Raw genomic sequence first — 27,003 nt, forward strand, 5'->3', positions numbered from 1 at the left:
GTTTTTTTTTTTATGTCTGCCAATACACAAAAGAATCACAATCAGTACATATCCAGGATTCTTTACGGTTTAGGACAAGCTTACAAAACAACAGTCCCCAGAAAGACACGTCACTCTATGAAGACCAGGTTCTGTTTAAATCTGCCATAAAGACACGAGATGTGTTGTGAACAGTTGTCTCATTGGCAATCTTACCAAATCTTATTTCTTTTTATATATACAATATGTTTTGTGAAAATATTGTTTGAAGTATTTGGAAGCCGTTTAGGGATCGAAATCACGGACGCTGTGTGTCACTATACCGTCATAACTGATTATTGATTACAACATCATGCATTTTGAGTGATTTCAATAAAGATGGAAGATCTACATCGATAAATGTTATCAAAACTTTACAATATTGTCCATTAAAGTACAAAAATAACATATTTTCATTTTTTTTTTTAAATTTATGATTATATCTTACAAAAATATCTAATACCCGACATTATACAGTTTTGAGTTTTTAAGTGTTACACTTCATTTAGCATGTATCAATAGCTGGGTTGTTGGTCAGGTAAATATGTAAAGTAGATAATGTTCCAGTTTTGTAGATGCAGTCTGGTGGTGGGTTCATGAAAGCCTGTAATAATAAATCATAAATAAAGTTAGATTTTCCTTCACATATTTTTTTTCAGCGTATTTAAACACGTATATATAATTATAGTTCTGCAATTATGAGTGGAAGGGTCGTATTCGGCTTCATTAAGATAAGTTAGTTAAAAAAATATAAGCATATATTCTATAAATCAACGTGAAAAGGTTGTAAGGTATATGCCACTGAGAGCAAGAAAAAAACAACCCCGATGACACTTAATAAAATTAAGAGGCATCGTGAAATCGACAAACAATCTTCAGAAAAACACAAGCGGTATTTTACAGTACATCGTGATCTAGCTGACCTACGTCGAAACACGTTTTCATATAACAATGACAACATAAGATTTGTCATCCATACGACGAAATATATTAAGGGAATCCAAACGCAGATAAGAATTACACATGGCGGTTAAATTCTTTTCCAACACGCCCGACATTGGCTGAAGGTATTATAATGTTCGCGAACACCACTATTCATCAAACGAAGTTTAAGTGTAACACTTTCCATCACTGAAGTCTTTTAGTTGAAATTTGTTTTAGTGCAATGACAATTCTTGTTCTTCTTTGCTTTATAAATAATACGAATATTTAAAGTAGCATAATAATTCATGGTTGTAAAGAACATACAGAAATTGTTGACTTTGGTGGATGTTCAACTCTTGGTGAAGTTAGATCTGCTTGCATGGCCCAACCAAAAGCATTGAGTTTACCACCATTATACAATAGAAACACTGGCCAAAATTCATCACAACTCATATCTTTTCTGACGTTGAACCAGTAATGTTTACCTGTAAAACAATTGGTATTATGTACTTTGCTACTTAGTCTATTCTGTTTCATTTCTATCTTCACAAGATTCTACTTATAATAGTGATTTAAGGTACCAGGATTATAATTTGGTACGCAAGACGCGCGTTTAGTCTTCATAAGACTCATCAGTGACGCTAATATCAAAATATTTATAAAGCACATATACACAGGAATAGATTTGTCTGTCTAGTCCAAGAAAAAAAACTTTGTATAGACAATGCGTAAAATTCAAAATCTTATTAAAGCATCGCGATATGGATTTCATGCGCATGCGAAACAAATATTGGTTTTAATATGAAAATTTTCTTTGCGGAAATCGTTTATAGCCAAAAGAAGTAAAACCATAATTTTATATGCCAGCTATGGTTGAAGCATCGTTTTAGGATAAAGAACGAAAAGTCTCTCTACACGACCAATCTAAAATGTTTAGCCGAATATGCACCTTATAGTCTGTATCTTTCAAAACGATTATATTTTGTCATACCCATTGACGGGAAGCATTTTCCCTCTGTCCATTGTGTAGATGTTATATCACTCTGGTCATGGGGAATTTTGATTGCATTTGTAATAGGGTCTGTTCCGTTCTGGATGTAAAGGTCAGTTCCAACTCCCTGTTGCTTATATTCAGCTGCTGATCTACCAGTCGTACAAATGATCGCTGTGAAAGACAATATCATATTTGATAAATTTCATAAACGGTACACATTTTACTGCACCAAATACTCATTTTGATTATTTTTGCGTCGTTGGTGGTGCTCGATGCTAAAATATAGCCCAAAAATATATGACAACCCAATAATAGTGTTGGAGCTCTAATAAATAAACTACTTACAAAAAAGTAACATTTAACGGTATTGTTAAAGTATTTTAGAAAATATTAAACCTTAAAGCATAAACCAAAATATCTAATATATACACCTAATAATATATTATACATTAATAAATTATTACTAGTACTATTAGTCATAACACTCCTAGGAAATTAAGAGGAAATTACCATTGCAATAAACATTATGTATCTTAGTAAAAGTTTGTTATTACTTAAAGGATTTACCACCCGAAATATATATTAGTTAAATAGATACTGTCCGCGTAGTATGCATGGGAATATCTTTCATGGCAGTCTATTTATTACGACAATGCACACTTCGTAACTTAAGGTATTGTGATTATTTTATTGAAGAAACAAAGGAACTAAACGATTACGATCGCTAAAAACATTCAGTATTTTCGCAATATAGTCCATAGTAATTATCTAAGATCTGAGGCAAACGTCAATGTTCAAGAAGTACATCATTATTAAAGCTGATATCATAGTGCTAGCAAGTTAAAGGTTTCGTTTGGCGGCTTGCTTTGTTTGTTTTTAATTTTGCTCTAGCATTGTAGTTAAGATTGACATATGCAAACAATATAAGAAGGCGGAATTAAACCTATATATGGGTAAATTTGAGTATGTGAAAATGTTCAATAAAATTTTAATATAATGTAACCAGACTCACGCTAGCGAACAATAAGCCATATAATGTATACAAGTTTAACTCCGCCTGTATATAATGTTTTTTTTTTATGTCAATCTCAATAACAATGATTGATCATCAAACTTTAATACAGACAAAGAAAGCAAGAAAACGAAACCTTTGACATGCTAGCATTATGATAAGATCTGTAATTTCTTTTGGTCTGCTACCTTTTTATATCTAGAAGTGTTTGCTAATATAAATCTAACTAGAAAACATCCGCGGGCATATACAGCTTGTGAACTGTTCTAGGATGATTTTTTGTAACATATATTATGTATTGAAAATTACAAAAAAGGTATCTCCCTTTTTCCAAAGTCCGATATTTGTTTCCTTTCTGTTAAATTCAATTATATTCGTGTTTCTGGTTTACGACCACAATTATTCTTCTCCTTTGCTACAATGCTTCTTTTGGTAAAAGTCAAATTAAATTAAAAATTTGCACCGTTTCAAACATGAAATAAATGTAACTGCTTATATATAGACCATTATTAGTCTAAAAAATATGCTTCTATGACAATCCATCAGTGCTTTTTTAGAGCCTTATTAATATGCCAATGGTAGGATTTGAATCATGTACATGTACAAATGACTAATACCGACTAAGGCTAATTTGAGGGGTTGTCGATCGGAGGGGTCCTGATCCCGAAATCCCGGGCTTAAAACCATGAAATCCCGAGATGCAGAATTTAAAGGAATTCATATCCAGAAATCGAAAAATATAATCCCAAGCTTAAAATCACCAGATCCTGACGCCTCGAAAAAGGTCCTGCCTCCTCTATTAATCTCTACCTTACTTTCATTTTTGCCAAATCACTATTTTCCCTTTTAACAATAAATTATATATAGAAATATATAGAGTCTCTATATATTAAAGTAGTATAATCGTAAACGCGAAAATAGTTGTCCTCTCTAAAGGATATAATAGTTGTGATTTTTGCGATCTAAACACCGTGACATGGAGAACGCTCTACGATTGGTTGTACTTGTGTCCCATGTTTTACTTATTCTAATATAAATGCAACTGGTATGACCCCCTGAATAGTAAACATTAAAAAAAACCAGTAGACAGAATACAGAATACAGAGATTCTATATATATTAAAGAAGTATAATCGTAGTTTACATGTAGATAAACGCGAACAATAAATGTCCTCTCTAAGGAGGTATAATAGTTGTGGTTCTTGCAATATAAACACCATGAAATGGAGAACGCTCTGATTGGCTTATCTATTTTTTCTGTTTTTTATCTATCATACGATTGGTTGTATTTGTGCATGTTTCAAACAGGAAGTCTTATCTATGACTAAAAGTCAGTCTGATGACGTAATCATTTCCGGACTCCTTTTGTCGTTTTTCTCCCAAAATAACTCAATCTGAATAATCATAAGAATGGATGACAAATGCGACTATTCATGTTACCTATAGGACACAGAGGCATGACGATTGATTTATTGTGGAAGGAAGAGAAGCGACACCAAAAATGAGGTCTTCTCGTTTAATAGTATAGATAAGACAGTTTAAATCAATGTTTACCTGTCCATATTCGTACGATATTCAGTTTATATATAAACAAAAATAGTATAACTTATACTTACCAGGGTTGACGAAATATGCTGAAATATGGTAGTTGTTGCCTGACAATACAAATGGGTGATTCTTCAGAAAGTTTGATGGAAATCCATTTGCAAGACTATTTGAGACCTAATAAAACATATTAAATGAAATTTCAAAATTAAGCTTGCGCAGTGTCTGTGGTACGCAAAAAATTTAAAACCATTGTAGCATACACTAATCGGGCTTTTAATTTTAGAGGATTGCATACGTTAATAAACAAGTCCAAATTGCTGTAAAAAATATATTCTTATCGAATATTTTAATAAGTTTACAGAAAAAAAAGTAATGTTTAAAAATCTACTCCTTAAAGCATCTACTGTCTCTATCTTCAGATTTTTGTGTTATGTACTTTTTGTTTTGACAATGGCACTGGCCGTTAAGCAGGTGAACATCAATATTCGGGCCATAATGTTGCCAGGCCTTCTTCAACTAATAAATTTAATTGCCTTTTGGTATATATTATTTCCAGTTCTCAATGATGTTAACAATTAAAGTTTCCTGCTGAATAAATATTCCAGCAGGTAGTGTGCCTTGAGATTAGACGTTGTAGAAACTTGGTATGCACATAGTTGTAAATATGAATATGAACATATTTCAATTACGCCTCGTGCACTGATGTTTTTCTTATAGATAAAGACTTTAAAAAGATATGAGCGTCACTGATGAGTCTTATGAAGACGAAAAGCGCGTCTGGCGTACTTAATTATAATCCTGGTACCTTTGAAAACTATTAAAGCAAACGCAATGTTGTTTTTTTAATTTGATTTTTAAACCACTGTAGGACTATTTGTGTAAAATATAAAATCATGCTGTATACACTTTAACTTAATATTTTTTCGCCTTGATGATTGTATATGACTTAGGAACTCTCTCTGTTTCTCTTTTTGTTTAAGAAATTCCTGAATTACATACCGCAGCAGAAATTCCAGCTATATATCCTTGTACGTCATATATTAAAATAAGAGCCATGTCGTTGTCTTTTACATATCGACGACCATGTAATCCACTCGAATCTGTGAATTGAAAAAAAAAATCTAAATTTATACACAAGAAAAAAGAGCATATAGAAACTTAAGTTAGTTGCGTTCTTCAATTATTTAAAAACACCTATATAACTTATTTCAAATTTAAATTTTAAGTTATACAATGGTATTTATATAGATATAATCATATATAAAGCCCCTTTGACTAGACTGGATTCTCAACATTTTGAAATCTTGTAATTAGATCTTCTTTGTAAGTAGCAATCCTGTGTCAATGATTGCCTACTGGAAAAAAAAGTATGCTCATGAATGTAAATAATGTACCCAGTGAAATATATATAATCCGTGTGCATGTGTTGTATAAGAATGTTGTACAACAAGGAACAATGCAAGTCACTTCTTTCGTTGAAAATTTCAGATCTCAACCGAACCTCGTTGTCAATTAATATATGTCAGAAAAAGAAAAAAAGCAGACCGAATTCCACCTGTAGTTTTCTTCATTTCAAGTATCGATGAGCTTAATGCGATCAACATAGTCACCAAAATTTGAACATTATTCAGTGAGAGGACCTCTCCTATACAAAAATTAACGAAACGGAAAATGCTAACTTATTGGTTAAGCCTATATGTGAAATCTACTCATTTGAATAAAAGAAAGGTTTGGTGAGAAGAGAAGCACAATTTGTTCCCATAGGAATTCAGAATATCTGTTGGAAAACTACCTCATTGAGGAGTCAATTAGCTAGCAATGTTTTGATAACATACCTCCACAGTCTGATATCTTTTGGAATCCCTTTGCTTTAGCATCGGCCTCTGTTAGTGGCATAGCTGCAAAGTTCATACTACCGAATGGGTTTATTCCCCATGTAACTGAAAATCAAGTTTAAATGTTAATATGATATGTTCTAAAAGCTAATTATTTGTTATTGATATTACAAAAACATCTTAATGAAAGAGCGTATACAGAAACAGTTTATAATGTCGGTACCAGATCTTTATTTGTTTTGAGTGTGTTTTTTTTTACCTCAATGAAACAATATATTCTTATTTTCATAATATATAATAAAAAGATGTTGACGTATGATTTCCCGTTAAGCAATTGTCCATAGGCGACAAACACACACGTACATTGTAGATTTCAACAACTATAGGTCACCACTATCGTTTTAAAGTGGCTTTGGTTCATCTTCCATTGAACAGTACCTCTAGATTGTAATGTGATTTGGTAGATTTGATAAAGTTATATAATTATTCTGTATATATATACAGAATGTTCACAGTTATATATCACCATCACTGCTGGTGATCTGATGGATAAATCTGTTGTAGAGTTGTCACTGGCTCAGTAGTACTTTTAAATATAATTATTTCAGTGACTGTATCTTACATTAACTTGTAGGATCCTTTACTATAAATAATTTATCTGATCTGTAAAAAATAATACCTTAGTGCCTTATATATCATGTATTTATACTTATCGGAAATATACAACCCGTTTTTTCTTGGTTTTGGTGTAATATTTTAAGGAGAATGATTATTACATGTTCAAATCTAATATCATAAATACTTTGCTGATTTTGACGCTTTATGTGTGCACTTGGTTTGTTTTGTTTGGAACATCTTTAGGTATGTCATAATTGATGTGTCATACTTTTTTGTTGGATTACTAAATTTTGCACTTTTGTACATGTACATCTTTGTTATAATAATATGCAACTATTCTCTTCTGTAATAACATAAATTTTAAAATACAGCGTGATCTTTGGAGTTTCATTCGATAAGCGAATAATGAGTATAAAGTTCCATTCAGAACAGTAATAAATACCTCTAAGGTTATCCCATGTGCCGTCTAAAAAAGAAAAAGAAAACGTAAAATTGAAATCTTCAATAGTTTGCTGTTATTTGTCTATTGTGCCGTTACTAATTGACCTCCTATTTTATTTTGACCTTATAAAAAGTCCTGTTTGCATCGTAAAATATCATATATTATAACGTAATGAAAATTAAATTTTAATGAAGCAATAACCGTCACACCGCAGGCGAGATTGAAGCCAATTTACATAATAGACCAACCGTTTTGTTTGCTTAAAGTCACATAAGAAGAAGGAAAAGTTTTTTTTGTTTTACAAACAAGTGTGGACACAGATGAGTGTGGATAGTATGTTTGGATGTTTGACAGTGTCTTATGACAATAAAGTTCTATGTTTTTCCTATATGGTGTTAATAACTGTGTTGCAGGGTGACAACCGATCTGAGCATTAGGAGTGTTATTTATTTGATATTTTTTTATGTTCAATACAGACATGGGGAGACAGTAATTACATTAGTTACCAAATGATTATGATAGAACATGTTCTACATCTTTGGTTTTGGATACGTTTTGTAGCTGGGAGAGCAATTGTTAATTTCTGTGTCGATTTGGTCTCTTGTGGAGAATTGTCTCATTGGCAATCATATCTCATCTTTTTTTATATGTATTTGCTTACTATTGGTATGGTTCTATTTACATTACTTTGAGGTGGATCGTCAGTATCATTAGTAAATTTTTTTGTTAAAATGTCGAATTTCTTCCTCAGATTAGAATACATTTATTGGTTTTAAGTAATGACAATGGCTTATGTCTGACATGATTATTGGGGCTAAGTAAGATAGGAAGTAAACCTCTGTGCTGATTTATATCAATTCTTTATATCTCCTCAAAAGCTGGTCGAAGCAAAGACAAATTTTGACCAATATAAAAATGATTTCACCAAAAGAACTTTTGTGAGCATGCTTTAAAGACTCATAACTGCTCCAAAAGTAATCTGATCGAATTTGAAGCATGTCAAGCAGATATCATCAACATCTACTTAATAAGTCTTAATATGTCTAAATACCTAAAAGGCTATTTAGTACATAAAAGGTATTGCAAAATTATTCCTTTTCATTTTTTGTTTTGTTATATGGATACAAATATAAGTGATACATGTACCAATACAGTATTTGTTGTGGTATGCAAGTGTAGTAATTAACATTTACTGTAACAATGTTAATTCACACAAATTAAGAAATAACAAATGAATGGAACAGATACTCCGCAGGGTGCTGCTTTATACGACTGCAGAGGTGGAAACCTGAACGGTTGGGGCTAGTATAGACACAACATTCAAGCTGGATACAGCTCTGAATTTGGATTGTGGTTAAATAGTTGACACAACATAGGTTTTTGACACAGATTGAATGTGGTCTATAAAGAACTTCAACTTAAAAAAATTAAATTGGACATTTACCTATTTTGGTCCAATATCCAAAATCTAAATACATGGGTAAATTCAGAATATCATAGAACCCGAAGAATTCAATTTTTGATGAAATCAAATCATGTTTAATTTGTCATGGTGATGATGCCCCCGCTAGCATATAACGTTAAAAAGGTACATAAAGTGAAGCTGCCAAAAATTGAGCTTAAACTGAGTTTAGAGGTAATAAGCATTATATACACATTTCCCAAAATTTAGTTGAGACAAACTTGAGAAATTTTTCCAAAAAATTTGTGAAAGGGCATAACCCTGGAATGATAATCAAAGTGCTTGTAATCACTGAATGGCTATTAAAGACTGCTTAAATTTATCAGTTGATAGTAAAGTGAATTTTGCATTGTATATTGTATATACATGTATAGCATTATTTTAAGTTGATTCAACTACTATTCTGGACAGAGAAATCTAAACTCCAATTTTTAAAGGAGATTTCATAAAGCATTGGTTTTAGGTAATTCAACAACCATTCTGGACAAAGAAATAACTCCAATTTATTGTCTGGAATCTACAAAAATGTTTGTTTTTGGCCCTGAATTCCTCGACTGTTTGCCCCATAACCCACAAAATAGACCTCAACCTTCTACTTATGGTATTCAATATTATGGTACAATTTCAGAACAATTGAAATACTTATACACGACTTTTTGTATGGACACTAGATTAATGCTTGTTTTGGTCACCTTTGGAACCCTTATTCCTAAACCTTAGGGACTATATATATAACCCCCACAAAACAATCCCAAGCTTCCTTTTATGATTATAAAAATTAAAATATTACTGTGGATTCATTATTATTCTTTGGATACCAATTTTCGTGGCTTTCGTGGGTAGAGTCTAACCACGAAATTAAATGTTCAACGATTAACAAATTTTCTATAGGCTTGTATGCAGACTTTGGCAAAACCACGAATTAAATGTCCACGAAAATGCAAATTTTCTTTAATCCACGAAAATTGGTACCCACGAAAATAAATCAATCCACAGTATGTTATAATTTTAAGGCTTCCTTTTTACTTATACTGAAGTTATTATCTGGAAACCATCCGTCTTGGGAAGACGACGACAGGATACCTACATGTATTTTAACTGCAAAAATTTCTGTGGTTGTTTAAAAATTTCAAACAGAACAATGAAATATTGTTTTAGAAATTGATAAGCCTTGATATGCCTTATAATTTTGCCCCGCATAGTTGAACATGTTGAAGGACCATTTACACTCAGAACCGAGTCATCAGTAGGCAGCTAGTACAGATGTATTAAAACAACCTAGCATCATATTGCTAGTGTTGGTAGTAGCACTCTCTGGTAAATTTGTTCTTTTTTTTTTATAACATGTTTGGTTCAAATCAAAATAGAATGCTTTTATCTCCCTAATACTTACATTGTAAATAGAGGTGATACTACTTTGACAAATCCTTGTACATGAGAGTTTTCTGTCAAATCTTTATTTCACAAAGAATGATTTGCATAACAATGAACTGAGCTCAAAGCAAAGTATTCAATAATACACTTAGACAAAGAGCTAAATTCAGTGATATACTTTGTACTACAGGTCCTTCATTAACATCCATCGACCAAACCACATCTCAAAAACATTCCATACTACATGGTTGGATTCAGAAGTCCTGAAAAAGACATGATTTTTTTTTATCATATTTTAAGTATATATACACAGGTTAAAACTTTCTTGTGGTACAATCATTCCGTACCTTGCAACTATCAATTTGCTTCATGCACATATTGATATGTGTTGAGTTTACCTCTGTTGGAAATAAGAACACACAAACCTCCACCTAATTTTAGTCAACGGACAAAACATTCAAAACTATAAAATATTATCTAAGACTTGTCAGTGTCTATTTACCATTGCCACTGGATCAGTGATATATGTACACATAATTATGTACATGCAAGACTAAAATTATAAAGTACATATATAAGACTAAAACTGACATTCAGTCTTTACGATATCTTCATTCTCAAAGTCATTTTCAAATCTGACTTCATGGTAAAATAAGATTCCATATCTACAACCAATGAAAAGGAAATATCCCTCTAATATACTAGCATTTAAAATCACAGTTTTCGAAAATGGGAGCTAGGTCACCGTGGAACCTAGAACTAAAAAAATCGAAACAATATATCTTAAATATATTTCAAATGCATGTACATGAAATAATATTAATCCCTAAAATTCACCATATTGTTCCCTTTTTTATCTTCTGTTCGATACTGTATATCCAGTGGCGGATCCAGAAATTTTCTAGTGGGGGCCAACTGACTGACCTAAGAGGGGGCTTGCTCCAGTCACGATTCCCTATATAAGCAACCAAATTTTTTTCTCAAAAAGCAGGGCCCCCCCCCTAAATCCGCCTCTGATATCAACCTCTAGATGTCTTTCAATTACATTCAGTTTAGAGTGGGTTGATGTTTGATTGTTGTACATGTTACAATGAGCAAAGCCCATACCGCAGTCAGCTATAAAAGGCCCTGATAAGACAATGTAAAACAATTCATACGAGAAAACTAACATGTCTGTTTAAGGTTACATCATCAAAATATGTAGGGTAGGTAGGTAGGTCAGTATTTTCTTTTTATTATTTTGTCCATTTTATTTTTTGTGCCATGATTTTGAATTGTGTGGTCCGTCTTGCATGGCCCGAGTTGTCCATGTGGCGAGAGTTTCCCTATTCATAATGATTGGATTATTTCTTACGACGGCAATAAAATGGCTTAGGGTGGGTGCTCAAATAGGATCGGTCAGGTACCCGTAAACAAACATATATTTATTTTGGCCTTACCGAGAGCACCATTGAAATATATACTAATCACGGATCGGATATGCATCAACTATGTAAGACCTAATTTCAACACCCCTAAACAGTGAATATTTTTATCGCTAACAGTAGAATTTTATTACATAATCAGAAAGATGAAACCTTGAACTTCACAGGAAAAATACTCCTATTGCTGGGAAAAATCATTTAAATAAGTATCAGTTCAATATGTAAAGCCATTATTATAGCATTTTTTCAACTAAAATAGAATTTTCAGTTAAATGATAGCATCAAAGGCATACACCTTGCTACTTAATAAAAGTAGCAAAAAGTGTTTTTTTTTTTTTTTAAATGTACATTGTACTAAATAAAAGATATCATTTAAATCTATTTGTTTTAAGTTTTGAAAAACTACATAAACCCAATTTGTGACTAAACCTTGCAAATTGAATTTTCTACTGAAAAAAGTGATTTAAAAATCACTTATTTCAGTATTTTTAAAGTCCCCTGCATGACTGAACATGGCAATTTATGAGCTGCCATTTTATCACACCAAAACAGACAGATAAACAAAAAAAATGACAATAGACCACTTTCGAGTTCATCCGTCACCGGAAAAAACTCGTCAATTATATGCGCCTTTATCATCGTCATTTGTGCGTTTAGGGGCGTCGTCACTTCCTTCCAATGTTGAGCGAGTGGTTGGAAAACTACAATTCTATATTGTACGAATTATTCGGCAAATTGAATTCTCAAAATTGACAATCAACACTGCTGTCATTAGGGAAATGTCAGTAAGTACCTACAGAGCAACCATTATTTCTAGTTTATCCTGCACAAAGACGATCACTAAGACGCTTGATGAACGTAAATAGTGCAGGGATACAGGCGAGCCCCTCTATCTGGTAAATGACGTCATAAAGGCGTGTATAATTGACGAGTTTTTGCCGGTGACGGATGAACTCGAAAGTGGTCTATTGAATGACACGTTTCTGTAAAATATGATAAAATCATGTTTTTTTTTATAAATAAATGAATAATACCAAATAGATAAGATACACCAAAATTTAAAGCACATTTACAGGAGGGATATACACAATCATTGCTAAACTATACATTTAATACTCTATGCATTTATAAATAAATATTGGTTTAAAAAAAGAAATATTGATGTGTTTGACAGTATGACTATCAAGCTTATTCCAAATTGATGGTAAATTCCATGTCAGCATTGTATTTTGGGAATTTCAAGGTAAATGCCATGTCTAAATACAGCTGCATCATCTATACTATAGCTGTCTGTAAATATATTCTTCCAATCAAGGCAAACCCAGCTGAGTACGGTGTATAAAAATACACTGAATATCCTCCACCAGTATTTACATGCGTACAGTAAATCCGTTAAAGAGTAAACCCCTCCTACCCCCCCTCATTAAATGCACCAAGAATTTCAGGGCTGTAATGTAGGTCATTTATACACACCAAAATTGTACAAAAAACTTATGTCATGTTTCTGTATACCAAATTATCATGAAATTCACCTGTTTCCTTCAACATATACAAATATGTAGAAATAATGTACATCGTTTTCATTAAGATACCAGATACGACTAAACATGTAAACAACCCCTGAACTACAATGTTATATGGAATCGTCCATAATGTAAACCCCTAATATACATTGTCCATAGCAGGCGAAAGACAGAATTCGCGGTTTCCGCTGTTAATGCCAGTGTTATCATGACTGACATTAGGGGATGAAATGCATATAGATGTCTAAAAACAGCTGATAAAGTCTATTCAATAGTAACTTTTTTGTTCGTTGAAATGTGTGGGATTGTGCAGCACGTGTCATCATGACCCTTCGCGGCCTTCAGTTTAGATTATAGACTAGAGAAGAGACTAAATGCGTACAAACCTGATGTCAAATGAAGATATACGGAATTTCAATAACGTTGATCCTTTAAATGTACGAAACACAAACACATATGACAATTGTTCACATAAAATAGATAGTAAAATTTTCCAAATGAACGTCCATTAAAATTAAGTCTCTGATGAATATTTCCCGCGCAAATGTCATGGAATAGACCAAAACGAATTTAAGGTGTGTGTTGTCATTAAAACATTCGGGTCAATGAACACAGTTAGATTAAATATATAAATATGTGAACTATATTTATATCGGTTTTTCAGAAAAGTGACTTTACCAGATTTTTTTTTTGTGGCAAACAACGGTAAATAGCCTATATCATCTTGACATGACATACGAAAACCCCTTAAGCATAATGGTGTGTGTATGGAATAGTCCATGGAATTGTCCAAACCGATACAGGTGAAATACGTAGAATAATATTGCTGTGTCTATTGTGGACACAGCAATAAAATCAGATTTAAGATCCTTATGAGCCCGTAGTAAAGTAAAAAAAACCTGTAAAAAGCCTTATTTAATAAAATTTGCTCGATTAACCTTGAAGTGAAGACTAATAAAAATTTGCGTGTATAGTGAACCCCCTAAATAAAATAATACTGTGTTCTAGACTACTTCCCCTTTCGGTGATCTACAGAAATGATTTTTTACTATATAGTATGTTAATGACAGTCTTATAGTTTATAAATCAATAATATATAAATACATAGTTACACAATATCGTTCAAACTAGCATTCACAAAAAGCTCCCCGTAATAATTTAAAATGATAAGGGAATATTACTTGAAATGTTGGTTCTTTTCTTCACCTATAGAATCAATTAATTGTTCTAAAGCCAAAATGCCATTTTAACAGCCATATACCTCTTTATCAGAAATAAAACTAAGTCGAGACCGGAAGGAGCAATTTCCTAGATTTTTATTTCAGTTACAGATTCAAAATGATACATGCGTCAACACTTATAAAAATAATTAAGATTTTACATGTTGTATTTCTGTAAATATTGACAATGCAATTTCCCATATGACTCCTTAAACGGCTAAAACTGGACCACTATACTACGAAGTTTTGAAAAAAAAACATATCCTTGAATGGAAAGTTTCATATGGACTACATATGTTATGCATGCTGTGTGGCATATTTTCAACGTTTATATGCACCGAACTTCTAAGAGTTTAAACTAACACTAAATGTCTTAACTAACCATGCCTCGACTGAAGGATTACCACATATTTCAATATAAACAATATGCATATATGTATATTTACTGGTAACATTCTCAAGTTATGTCTCTATGAGATGAAACGTAGAGATCATAACTGAGAACCAGTATGTAAACAAAATTGATTATCTATGAATATTCTGTATCTCCCCAAAAAGAGGCGTGGTTTGAGAAACAGCTGTATTTACAAAGTGCAACCTTAAAAGTTTTATACATATACGTTGAACATATTTCAACAATTTAGCTATTTCAAGAAAATTTCAATGTTATTCAGAATCATATGTAATTTGTTAAATTTTAACAAATTAAGTCAGTTTTGTCATGCAAAAACAATATGCATTGGATAACTTGTCTAACCAAATTAACTAGATGGTACCCGAAAGACAACATTTCCAGTTGACGCCCTTAGTCTTACACAGTGAATAATTCAATTCATGTTTTCTGGTATTCCGTGAAAATTAAGTTATTATTATGCAAAACAAATATTGCTTTAGATAAATAACCAAATCAAATGCTTACCCTGTCCAAATAAGAATCCATTACAATGAATGGCACAGAAAGCCAGCACTACCACCAGAACAGATGCCTTCATTCTGAATACCAATGTATTTGTGATGAGCTACTCTTGATTATTATCCTTTATAGTCAATCATAAGCTTAATCAGTGGTTGTTATTGACCTTTAATAGAATGTTATGTAGAACGTTGAAAAGTAGAATTAAAACAAAGCGAGATAAGATTAAAAGTCGGTACAGTACTAGCCAACTCTAAATTGTTCCAAGATTTTCTTGGTATATTAAAACGACCTTCACATCTCGATTTGGCAAAAACAACGGCCTTCTCAACTATTTTTGCATGTGTACTTATAGTGGTACTATAGATGTTTTTACGTACTGAAAATGTACTAAAATAAGGAAGAACTTTTAAAACTCGAAAAGAAAGTACATTTTTTTAAGCTGAAAGTAATCATTATGTACTTTTAATGTGAAACTAGTTTTAGGAAAACGCATTTTCTACAGTGATTCTGTACCAGTCCAGTATAAAGATATTTATGTTTTCAGTAAAATGATAAATATTTTTTTCTTCTAATTTTTTTTCTTTTGTTATGTTTTTCATATAAATGTATGTTTTTTAAGACCCGTCAGAGTTTTACTTTTTGTATTATTATAAAATAAACCAAAGTGCATGATGAAAAAAAAGTATCATACAATGTAATATGTTAGCACATGCATAGATTTACACTATGGAGGTACAAAATTGGTATACCCTTTGTATCACTAATCTAACACTGTAAGTATTTGGTACTAAAATAAGAACAGCTGTTATCACTTGTTTGAAATTACTACATCATTACTAAAGTATTTAAAGCTAAATTCAACATTGTATTGTGTTCAATGAACTCAATGACCTACTGGCATAGACGTCTTAAGCCGACTTATCTTCGCTATCCGTAAACGACCTTTCTTCGCTATTCTAAGCCGATCCATCTTTAAATATAAGATAAAATAAGATACGAAATATTTATTTTGATTCGGCATGAGTACAAATAAGCAACACAAGCTCTAAGGAGCTTTTGACCGAAACTAGAATATTGATATATAATTCATATTAGACCCAGAATTAGGGGTTAATGTCTCCCGAGATATGAAATAATTGTCACAGGGTAATATTGTGACGAATAACGATGTAGCAAAACCATTTATTCACACTGAAAGTACATAATTATAATAAACATTTATTTCAAAGTTTCTTTATAAATTGAACTATGAATTGGATATTATAAGTACATGCATGATTGATAAGGCCTTAAAGAAAATGTGCTTACCTGAAAGTAGGGAATAAAGTAAGATATGTCTCTTATGTAGGGTGCGTAAGTGTGTGAAACTCGCATTAGTGCGAGGAAACTCGCATTAGTGCGAGTTCATCGTATTTATAGTGCTAGAAAAAGTGGCGGGGTTGTAAGCATAATAACTTCGTGCAGAGTAGTATAGAATAAAGTCTGTCCGTCAATGAATGAATGAATGAATGTATGAATGAATGAACGTAGTACATATATAGTACACACAACATATAGTGTAGTACTAGTATATATATCTGTACTCTAATAAATAGCTACGGTGACATAATTGAATACTAATATTAAAATGAATATTTTGAAATAAACTATTTGACTGTGAATCTTATAAAACTTTTTTGATATAATGTATTGAATGCTTAATTAGACTTAGAAATCGCATGTTCTTATTCAGAGGCAAAGTAAGAACAGATTTTTGAACATATCTTTAATGGCCGACTGTTTTTTCTTAATATGAATCAGAATGCATAAACAACCTTCCCACTGACCAAAACATTATCTTGCCAAGTTATTTGGTTCAAAATTACATTCCAGATACACGTATACTGACGATGTCATCTCAACAACTTATGTCACAATAGTACGAGTGTTTGCAACTCGTATATCTAGTTGACTTGACATCAATGACCACTAAAACCAGAACGTAAGCTTTATATCTGGAGCTTTCTTAACATTAATACAAATGGACGACTAAAACTAGAATATATATATGCGTTTTGTTTAAATATACTTTTTCACTTTTTTGGTCTTTTGGAAAATGTTGTTTGTGCTGATTTTAGACCCTTCTACAACGAAATTTGTTTGACATGCACACGTATAAAAATTGCGGTTTTTATCCAACGCAATCATAGGTTTGAACGTAGTTTTCAATTTAGACTCATTTATATATATATAAAAAAACGATGATTTTAGGATTCAAATTGTAAAGTTTCCATTTCTCAGAGATGTCACACTCCCAGGTTTCGAATGGCATTGACATATTTTAACTGATAAATAACACGCACGCATGTTCACATCGTATGATCTTCAATAATTATGCGGGGTTGGTTATAACACAAACCCTGCTTAAGTAGGGTATTCGAGGAACAATTGCCGAAATCAAAAATACACATGTATATATATATATATAGATTAGACCGTTGGTTTTCCCGTTTGAATGGTTTTACACTAGTAATTTTGGGTCCCTTTATAGCTTGTTGTTCTGTGTGAGCCAAGGATCCGTGTTGAAGGCTGTACATTGACCTAAAATGGTTTACTTGTTTAAAATTGTTATTTAGATGGAGAGTTATCTCATTGGCACACCACATCTTCCTATATCTATGAATATTGCGAACGAGAACAAGTCTAGTATCTGTGTCATGAGCAAAATGTAATAACGGGTTTTCGTTGTAAATCATACATGTTTTCCGTTCATTGTCGTGTACATAAATTAGGCCGTCAGTATTTGTCTTGATTGTATTGTTTTATACATTTCCACAGGTGTCATTCCGTTTAAAGAGAAAAATGATCGTGAATTATGTAACGGTGGTCAAGTATTGCTAAACGATCGTGGAAGCTGTAGTACCGGATCGTGAAGACATTTGATGTAAATTCTAGTTCAGTATCCGTTAAAAAAAAACCGCTTAATTTTCAAAACGCACAAAAAACATGTCTGTCAAAACGGTTCAATTTAAACACAAAAGGTACAATGCATGTATATGGAATTAATTAAAAAAAAAAACACACGCTATTTGTACCTATAATGGTCATATTTCAATATATTATGATATATTTGGAATTTAATCTTTGGTCTATCTGATAATACAGTAAAATAAAAGTATGCTCTTACCTTAAAAGCGTTAATTTGTTTGTTTGTCTTAAAAACGATTATTTTGATCGTGAAAGTTGTGTGACCAGACTTGATACTATAATCAGAAATCAATATTTATTTTACCAGTTGATATGCCTGCCACTGGTTGAATCCTGTAACTATTTTGATAAAAATTACCATTAAAGCCAAAAAAAATAATCAATTCATTACTTGACCTCGAAAGTTAAAAAAAAACCCAAAAAGTGTCTAAATCAGTGTGAAAAATTCAGCTCTTAGAATCGGTCTGGTACAATTAAGACAGACCCCCCCCCCACTATTTAGCCCATAATAGGGGTATATACATGTATGCAAATTTTAAACCAAAATGTTAACCATCAATCAAAAACTTGTAGCAAAAACAGCATCTTTCATGAACAATTTGAGATTGGACAATAACCAACATTTTGTGCAACTATACTTTCTTAAGTTCTATGTATCTTTATATACATCGCAGCAGATATGGATTAATTTCCAATGAGATAACTATATTCTATTGACTAAAGAATACCAGAGCGCAAATGCTGAAACGTCTCGTCTGTTTTACTTATGATAGATAGTTTGTTGAACGTCTGTAATATTAAAGATTTTTACTATAAGTGTTTTTGAAATAAAGCATATTGTAATTGTCAAATAAGCTTCAGATTGTCAATGGTTCATAAAAGTAGGTCAAGGTCAGATTAACCATGCAATACAAATCTCTACAAACATCCTGTACACCAAATATAGGTGTTCCGATCCTTACAGTACTTTAGAAACTGACAAATGTAAAAGTCATGTTTGGTCAAATAATTTGTAACATAAGATCGAAAGTATATGAACCCTGATATGACCGACAGTCAGACATGATAGACATCCTACTATCATTCAATATATCAAATACAATTGACGTCATATATGAAAAATGCAGATAGACATATACATCATACATCAAATACCGTGGCGCTATAGCATACATGTATATAAGCAAAAGGCCAAACAACATAAAAACAAATATTTTGGCTCTCAGTAATGACGACTTCATTATGTATATTAATGAAATTTATCCTGGTGAACTTACTTTAAATAAAGCTAATACTAACAATGACCACTGCCCTTTTCTCGATCTTGATATCTATATCACTAACGGAAAGCTGAATACTAAAATTTATGATAAAAGGGATGATTTTTCATTTCCTATCGTTAATTATCCGTTTTTAGATGGTGACGTTCCCTTGTCACCATCTTACGGTGTTTATATATCTCAACTTGTACAATTCGCTCGTGTATGTAACAATGTTTTAGATTTTAACGAGAGAAATTTATGTATTACTGAAAAAGTATTACACCAGGGTTTTCGATATCACAAACTAGTCAAAACATTTACTAAATTTTATCATCAGTATAAAGACATCATTCGTAAATATAGCTCAACATGCAGACTTCTTATACGTTCAGGTATTTCACATCCAATTTTTTATGGAAATATTCTTTATAAAGCACAAAGGTGTCAGTATTCACCTCATAAACTTACAAAACCTTTGAATAGACTTATTAAGTAGGGATATAATTACGATACTGTTGTCAAGTCATTAAAGATTGCATATTATGGCGTTAATATTGAGTCACTGATAAGGTCTTTGCGTCGGAACTAAACACATTTATTCTAAAAACAGTTGTTGGCATGACACGGGTTATGTTTTTCTCATATATGTTATGATGGTATGATACTAAACCCCTAACGGGAAGGATTGTGCCTGATGTCCATATGATGAAATCATAATCTTTCAGTCAGTTTAATTGAAGTCTGGAGCTGGCATGTCAGTTAACTGCTAGTAGTCTGTTGTTATTTATGTATTATTGTCATTTTGTTTATTTTCTTTGGTTACATCTTCTGACATCAGACTCGGACTTCTCTTGAACTGAATTTTAATGTGCGTATTGTTATGCTTTTACTTTTCTACGTTGGTTAGAGGTACATTTTGTATAGGGGGAGGGTTGAGATCTCACAAAAATGTTTAACCCCGCCGCATTTTTGCGCCTGTCCCAAGTCAGGAGCCTCTGGCCTTTGTTAGTCTTGTATTATTTAAATTTTAGTTTCTTGTGTACAATTTTGAAATTAGTATGGCGTTCATTATCACTGAACTAGTATATATTTGTTTAGGGGCCAGCTGAAGGACGCCTCCGGGTGCGGGAATTTCTCGCTACATTGAAGACCTGTTGGTGACCTTCTGCTGTTGTTTTTTTGTTTGGTCGGGTTGTTGTCTCTTTGACACATTCCCCATTTCCATTCTCAATTTTACTAGTACTAATTTGTTTGTATAATTTGTACTAGTACAATAATTTGAACGTCTTCGTAGCATCATATCTTTCTCGAACCTTTTCACGATAGTCGAAAAGCAGTACGTGATCTTTCCCGATCCAAAAATCAATTTTGTGTACACATTTCTTATTTTACCAAGTTTCAGATTATGTTTATACAAAATAAATATGAGAACCATTTGACTCATTCAAACAGAATGCCCTTATTCGGATAACAGTAGTTTATTTTATTCGAATTTGTGAAAACATGTTTGTTTACATTTCTTATGTCATTGAAATGTTGAGATGCAATCTGCCTTTTGAAAAACTATAGTTTTAAAAACTGGATTTTCTCACATACTGACCATCTCGATTTGGCAAAAACAACGGCCTTCTCAACTATTTTTGCATGTGTACTTATAGTGGTACTATAGATGTTTTTACGTACTGAAAATGTACTAAAATAAGGAAGAACTTTTAAAACTCGAAAAGAAAGTACATTTTTTTAAGCTGAAAGTAATCATTATGTACTTTTAATGTGAAACTAGTTTTAGGAAAACGCATTTTCTACAGTGATTCTGTACCAGTCCAGTATAAAGATATTTATGTTTTCAGTAAAATGATAAATATTTTTTTCTTCTAATTTTTTTTCTTTTGTTATGTTTTTCATATAAATGTATGTTTTTTAAGACCCGTCAGAGTTTTACTTTTTGTATTATTATAAAATAAACCAAAGTGCATGATGAAAAAAAAGTATCATACAATGTAATATGTTAGCACATGCATAGATTTACACTATGGAGGTACAAAATTGGTATACCCTTTGTATCACTAATCTAACACTGTAAGTATTTGGTACTAAAATAAGAACAGCTGTTATCACTTGTTTGAAATTACTACATCATTACTAAAGTATTTAAAGCTAAATTCAACATTGTATTGTGTTCAATGAACTCACTGACCTACTGGCATAGACGTCTTAAGCCGACTTATTTTCGCTATCCGTAAACGACCTTTCTTCGCTATTCTAAGCCGATCCATCTTTAAATATAAGATAAAATAAGATACGAAATATTTATTTTGATTCGGCATGAGTACAAATAAGCAACACAAGCTCTAAGGAGCTTTTGACCGAAACTAGAATATTGATATATAATTCATATTAGACCCAGAATTAGGGGTTAATGTCTCCCGAGATATGAAATAATTGTCACAGGGTAATATGGCCACTTGGTCTTATCATTAGGGCGTTGAATATTGTGACGAATAACGATGTAGCAAAACCATTTATTCACACTGAAAGTACATAATTATAATAAACATTTATTTCAAAGTTTCTTTATAAATTGAACTATGAATTGGATATTATAAGTACATGCATGATTGATAAGGCCTTAAAGAAAATGTGCTTACCTGAAAGTAGGGAATAAAGTAAGATATGTCTCTTATGTAGCGTGCGTAAGTGTGTGAAACTCGCATTAGTGCGAGGAAACTCGCATTAGTGCGAGTTCATCGTATTTATAGTGCTAGAAAAAGTGGCGGGGTTGTAAGCATAATAACTTCGTGCAGAGTAGTATAGAATAAAGTCTGTCCGTCAATGAATGAATGAATGAATGTATGAATGAATGAACGTAGTACATATATAGTACACACAACATATAGTGTAGTACTAGTATATATATCTGTACTCTAATAAATAGCTACGGTGACATAATTGAATACTAATATTAAAATGAATATTTTGAAATAAACTATTTGACTGTGAATCTTATAAAACTTTTTTGATATAATGTATTGAATGCTTAATTAGACTTAGAAATCGCATGTTCTTATTCAGAGGCAAAGTAAGAACAGATTTTTGAACATATCTTTAATGGCCGACTGTTTTTTCTTAATATGAATCAGAATGCATAAACAACCTTCCCACTGACCAAAACATTATCTTGCCAAGTTATTTGGTTCAAAATTACATTCCAGATACACGTATACTGACGATGTCATCTCAACAACTTATGTCACAATAGTACGAGTGTTTGCAACTCGTATATCTAGTTGACTTGACATCAATGACCACTAAAACCAGAACGTAAGCTTTATATCTGGAGCTTTCTTAACATTAATACAAATGGACGACTAAAACTAGAATATATATATGCGTTTTGTTTAAATATACTTTTTCACTTTTTTGGTCTTTTGGAAAATGTTGTTTGTGCTGATTTTAGACCCTTCTACAACGAAATTTGTTTGACATGCACACGTATAAAAATTGCGGTTTTTATCCAACGCAATCATAGGTTTGAACGTAGTTTTCAATTTAGACTCATTTATATATATATATAAAAACGATGATTTTAGGATTCAAATTGTAAAGTTTCCATTTCTCAGAGATGTCACACTCCCAGGTTTCGAATGGCATTGACATATTTTAACTGATAAATAACACGCACGCATGTTCACATCGTATGATCTTCAATAATTATGCGGGGTTGGTTATAACACAAACCCTGCTTAAGTAGGGTATTCGAGGAACAATTGCCGAAATCAAAAATACACATGTATATATATATATATAGATTAGACCGTTGGTTTTCCCGTTTGAATGGTTTTACACTAGTAATTTTGGGTCCCTTTATAGCTTGTTGTTCTGTGTGAGCCAAGGATCCGTGTTGAAGGCTGTACATTGACCTAAAATGGTTTACTTGTTTAAAATTGTTATTTAGATGGAGAGTTATCTCATTGGCACACCACATCTTCCTATATCTATGAATATTGCGAACGAGAACAAGTCTAGTATCTGTGTCATGAGCAAAATGTAATAACGGGTTTTCGTTGTAAATCATACATGTTTTCCGTTCATTGTCGTGTACATAAATCAGGCCGTCAGTATTTGTCTTGATTGTATTGTTTTATACATTTCCACAGGTGTCATTCCGTTTAAAGAGAAAAATGATCGTGAATTATGTAACGGTGGTCAAGTATTGCTAAACGATCGTGGAAGCTGTAGTACCGGATCGTGAAGACATTTGATGTAAATTCTAGTTCAGTATCCGTTAAAAAAAACCCGCTTAATTTTCAAAACGCACAAAAAACATGTCTGTCAAAACGGTTCAATTTAAACACAAAAGGTACAATGCATGTATATGGAATTAATTAAAAAAAAAAACACACGCTATTTGTACCTATAATGGTCATATTTCAATATATTATGATATATTTGGAATTTAATCTTTGGTCTATCTGATAATACAGTAAAATAAAAGTATGCTCTTACCTTAAAAGCGTTAATTTGTTTGTTTGTCTTAAAAACGATTATTTTGATCGTGAAAGTTGTGTGACCAGACTTGATACTATAATCAGAAATCAATATTTATTTTACCAGTTGATATGCCTGCCACTGGTTGAATCCTGTAACTATTTTGATAAAAATTACCATTAAAGCCAAAAAAAATAATCAATTCATTACTTGACCTCGAAAGTTAAAAAAAACCCCAAAAAGTGTCTAAATCAGTGTGAAAAATTCAGCTCTTAGAATCGGTCTGGTACAATTAAGACAGACCCCCCCCCCCCACTATTTAGCCCATAATAGGGGTATATACATGTATGCAAAGTTTAAACCAAAATGTTAACCATCAATCAAAAACTTGTAGCAAAAACAGCATCTTTCATGAACAATTTGAGATTGGACAATAACCAACATTTTGTGCAACTATACTTTCTTAAGTTCTATGTATCTTTATATACATCGCAGCAGATATGGATTAATTTCCAATGAGATAACTATATTCTATTGACTAAAGAATACCAGAGCGCAAATGCTGAAACGTCTCGTCTGTTTTACTTATGATAGATAGTTTGTTGAACGTCTGTAATATTAAAGATTTTTACTATAAGTGTTTTTGAAATAAAGCATATTGTAATTGTCAAATAAGCTTCAGATTGTCAATGGTTCATAAAAGTAGGTCAAGGTCAGATTAACCATGCAATACAAATCTCTACAAACATCCTGTACACCAAATATAGGTGTTCCGATCCTTACAGTACTTTAGAAACTGACAAATGTAAGTCATGTTTGGTCAAATAATTTGTAACATAAGATCGAAAGTATATGAACCCTGATATGACCGACAGTCAGACATGATAGACATCCTACTATCATTCAATATATCAAATACAATTGACGTCATATATGAAAAATGCAGATAGACATATACATCATACATCAAATACCGTGGCGCTATAGCATACATGTATATAAGCAAAAGGCCAAACAACATAAAAACAAATATTTTGGCTCTCAGTAATGACGACTTCATTATGTATATTAATGAAATTTATCCTGGTGAACTTACTTTAAATAAAGCTAATACTAACAATGACCACTGCCCTTTTCTCGATCTTGATATCTATATCACTAACGGAAAGCTGAATACTAAAATTTATGATAAAAGGGATGATTTTTCATTTCCTATCGTTAATTATCCGTTTTTAGATGGTGACGTTCCCTTGTCACCATCTTACGGTGTTTATATATCTCAACTTGTACGATTCGCTCGTGTATGTAACAATGTTTTAGATTTTAACGAGAGAAATTTATGTATTACTGAAAAAGTATTACACCAGGGTTTTCGATATCACAAACTAGTCAAAACATTTACTAAATTTTATCATCGGTATAAAGACATCATTCGTAAATATAGCTCAACATGCAGACTTCTTATACGTTCAGGTATTTCACATCCAATTTTTTATGGAAATATTCTTTATAAAGCACAAAGGTGTCAGTATTCACCTCATAAACTTACAAAACCTTTGAATAGACTTATTAAGTAGGGATATAATTACGATACTGTTGTCAAGTCATTAAAGATTGCATATTATGGCGTTAATATTGAGTCACTGATAAGGTCTTTGCGTCGGAACTAAACACATTTATTCTAAAAACAGTTGTTGGCATGACACGGGTTATGTTTTTCTCATATATGTTATGATGGTATGATACTAAACCCCTAACGGGAAGGATTGTGCCTGATGTCCATATGATGAAATCATAATCTTTCAGTCAGTTTAATTGAAGTCTGGAGCTGGCATGTCAGTTAACTGCTAGTAGTCTGTTGTTATTTATGTATTATTGTCATTTTGTTTATTTTCTTTGGTTACATCTTCTGACATCAGACTCGGACTTCTCTTGAACTGAATTTTAATGTGCGTATTGTTATGCTTTTACTTTTCTACGTTGGTTAGAGGTACATTTTGTATAGGGGGAGGGTTGAGATCTCACAAAAATGTTTAACCCCGCCGCATTTTTGCGCCTGTCCCAAGTCAGGAGCCTCTGGCCTTTGTTAGTCTTGTATTATTTAAATTTTAGTTTCTTGTGTACAATTTTGAAATTAGTATGGCGTTCATTATCACTGAACTAGTATATATTTGTTTAGGGGCCAGCTGAAGGACGCCTCCGGGTGCGGGAATTTCTCGCTACATTGAAGACCTGTTGGTGACCTTCTGCTGTTGTTTTTTTGTTTGGTCGGGTTGTTGTCTCTTTGACACATTCCCCATTTCCATTCTCAATTTTACTAGTACTAATTTGTTTGTATAATTTGTACTAGTACAATAATTTGAACGTCTTCGTAGCATCATATCTTTCACGAACCTTTTCACGATAGTCGAAAAGCAGTACGTGATCTTTCCCGATCCAAAAATCAATTTTGTGTACACATTTCTTATTTTACCAAGTTTCAGATTATGTTTATACAAAATAAATATGAGAACCATTTGACTCATTCAAACAGAATGCCCTTATTCGGATAACAGTAGTTTATTTTATTCGAATTTGTGAAAACATGTTTGTTTACATTTCTTATGTCATTGAAATGTTGAGATGCAATCTGCCTTTTGAAAAACTATAGTTTTAAAAACTGGATTTTCTCACATACTGACCATAATGTTAAACTATTTTCACAGAAAAAAATATTTTGTTGAAAATTTGTCTTTGAAATTATTTAGATTAGATTATTTATTGACATTTCATATGTCTTCTCGATTAAACGTCTTTCACGATCTGGTACCAGAGCTTGAAACCCGTGATTTCGGGGCCTTTTAATGTAAACTTTGTGGTATGGGTTTTGGCAATTGTTTAAGGCTTTACAGTGAGCTATTGTTGTTTACTTCTATATCATTTGGTCTTTGGTAAAGAATTGTATCACTGGCAATCATACGTCATTTTTTATATTGGT

General features: G+C 32.1%; 1 protein-coding gene across 1 annotated transcript; it reads right to left on the minus strand.

The window, feature by feature from the left end:
• Window positions 1-437: 437 nt before the first annotated feature.
• On the minus strand, window positions 438-15,452 carry LOC134714276 (uncharacterized). Its single transcript, XM_063575513.1, has 8 exons — window positions 15,313-15,452; window positions 7,391-7,414; window positions 6,331-6,435; window positions 5,495-5,595; window positions 4,564-4,669; window positions 1,934-2,107; window positions 1,267-1,427; window positions 438-622 (listed from the first exon to the last, which is right to left on the minus strand). The coding sequence occupies exons 1-8, from the start codon at window positions 15,383-15,385 to the stop codon at window positions 524-526; spliced, it is 843 nt and encodes a 280-aa protein (XP_063431583.1). The 5' UTR covers window positions 15,386-15,452; the 3' UTR covers window positions 438-523.
• Window positions 15,453-27,003: the final 11,551 nt, after the last annotated feature.

Source organism: Mytilus trossulus, chromosome 4 (genome assembly GCF_036588685.1).
Source record: "Mytilus trossulus isolate FHL-02 chromosome 4, PNRI_Mtr1.1.1.hap1, whole genome shotgun sequence".
Lineage (NCBI taxonomy): Eukaryota > Metazoa > Mollusca > Bivalvia > Mytilida > Mytilidae > Mytilus > Mytilus trossulus.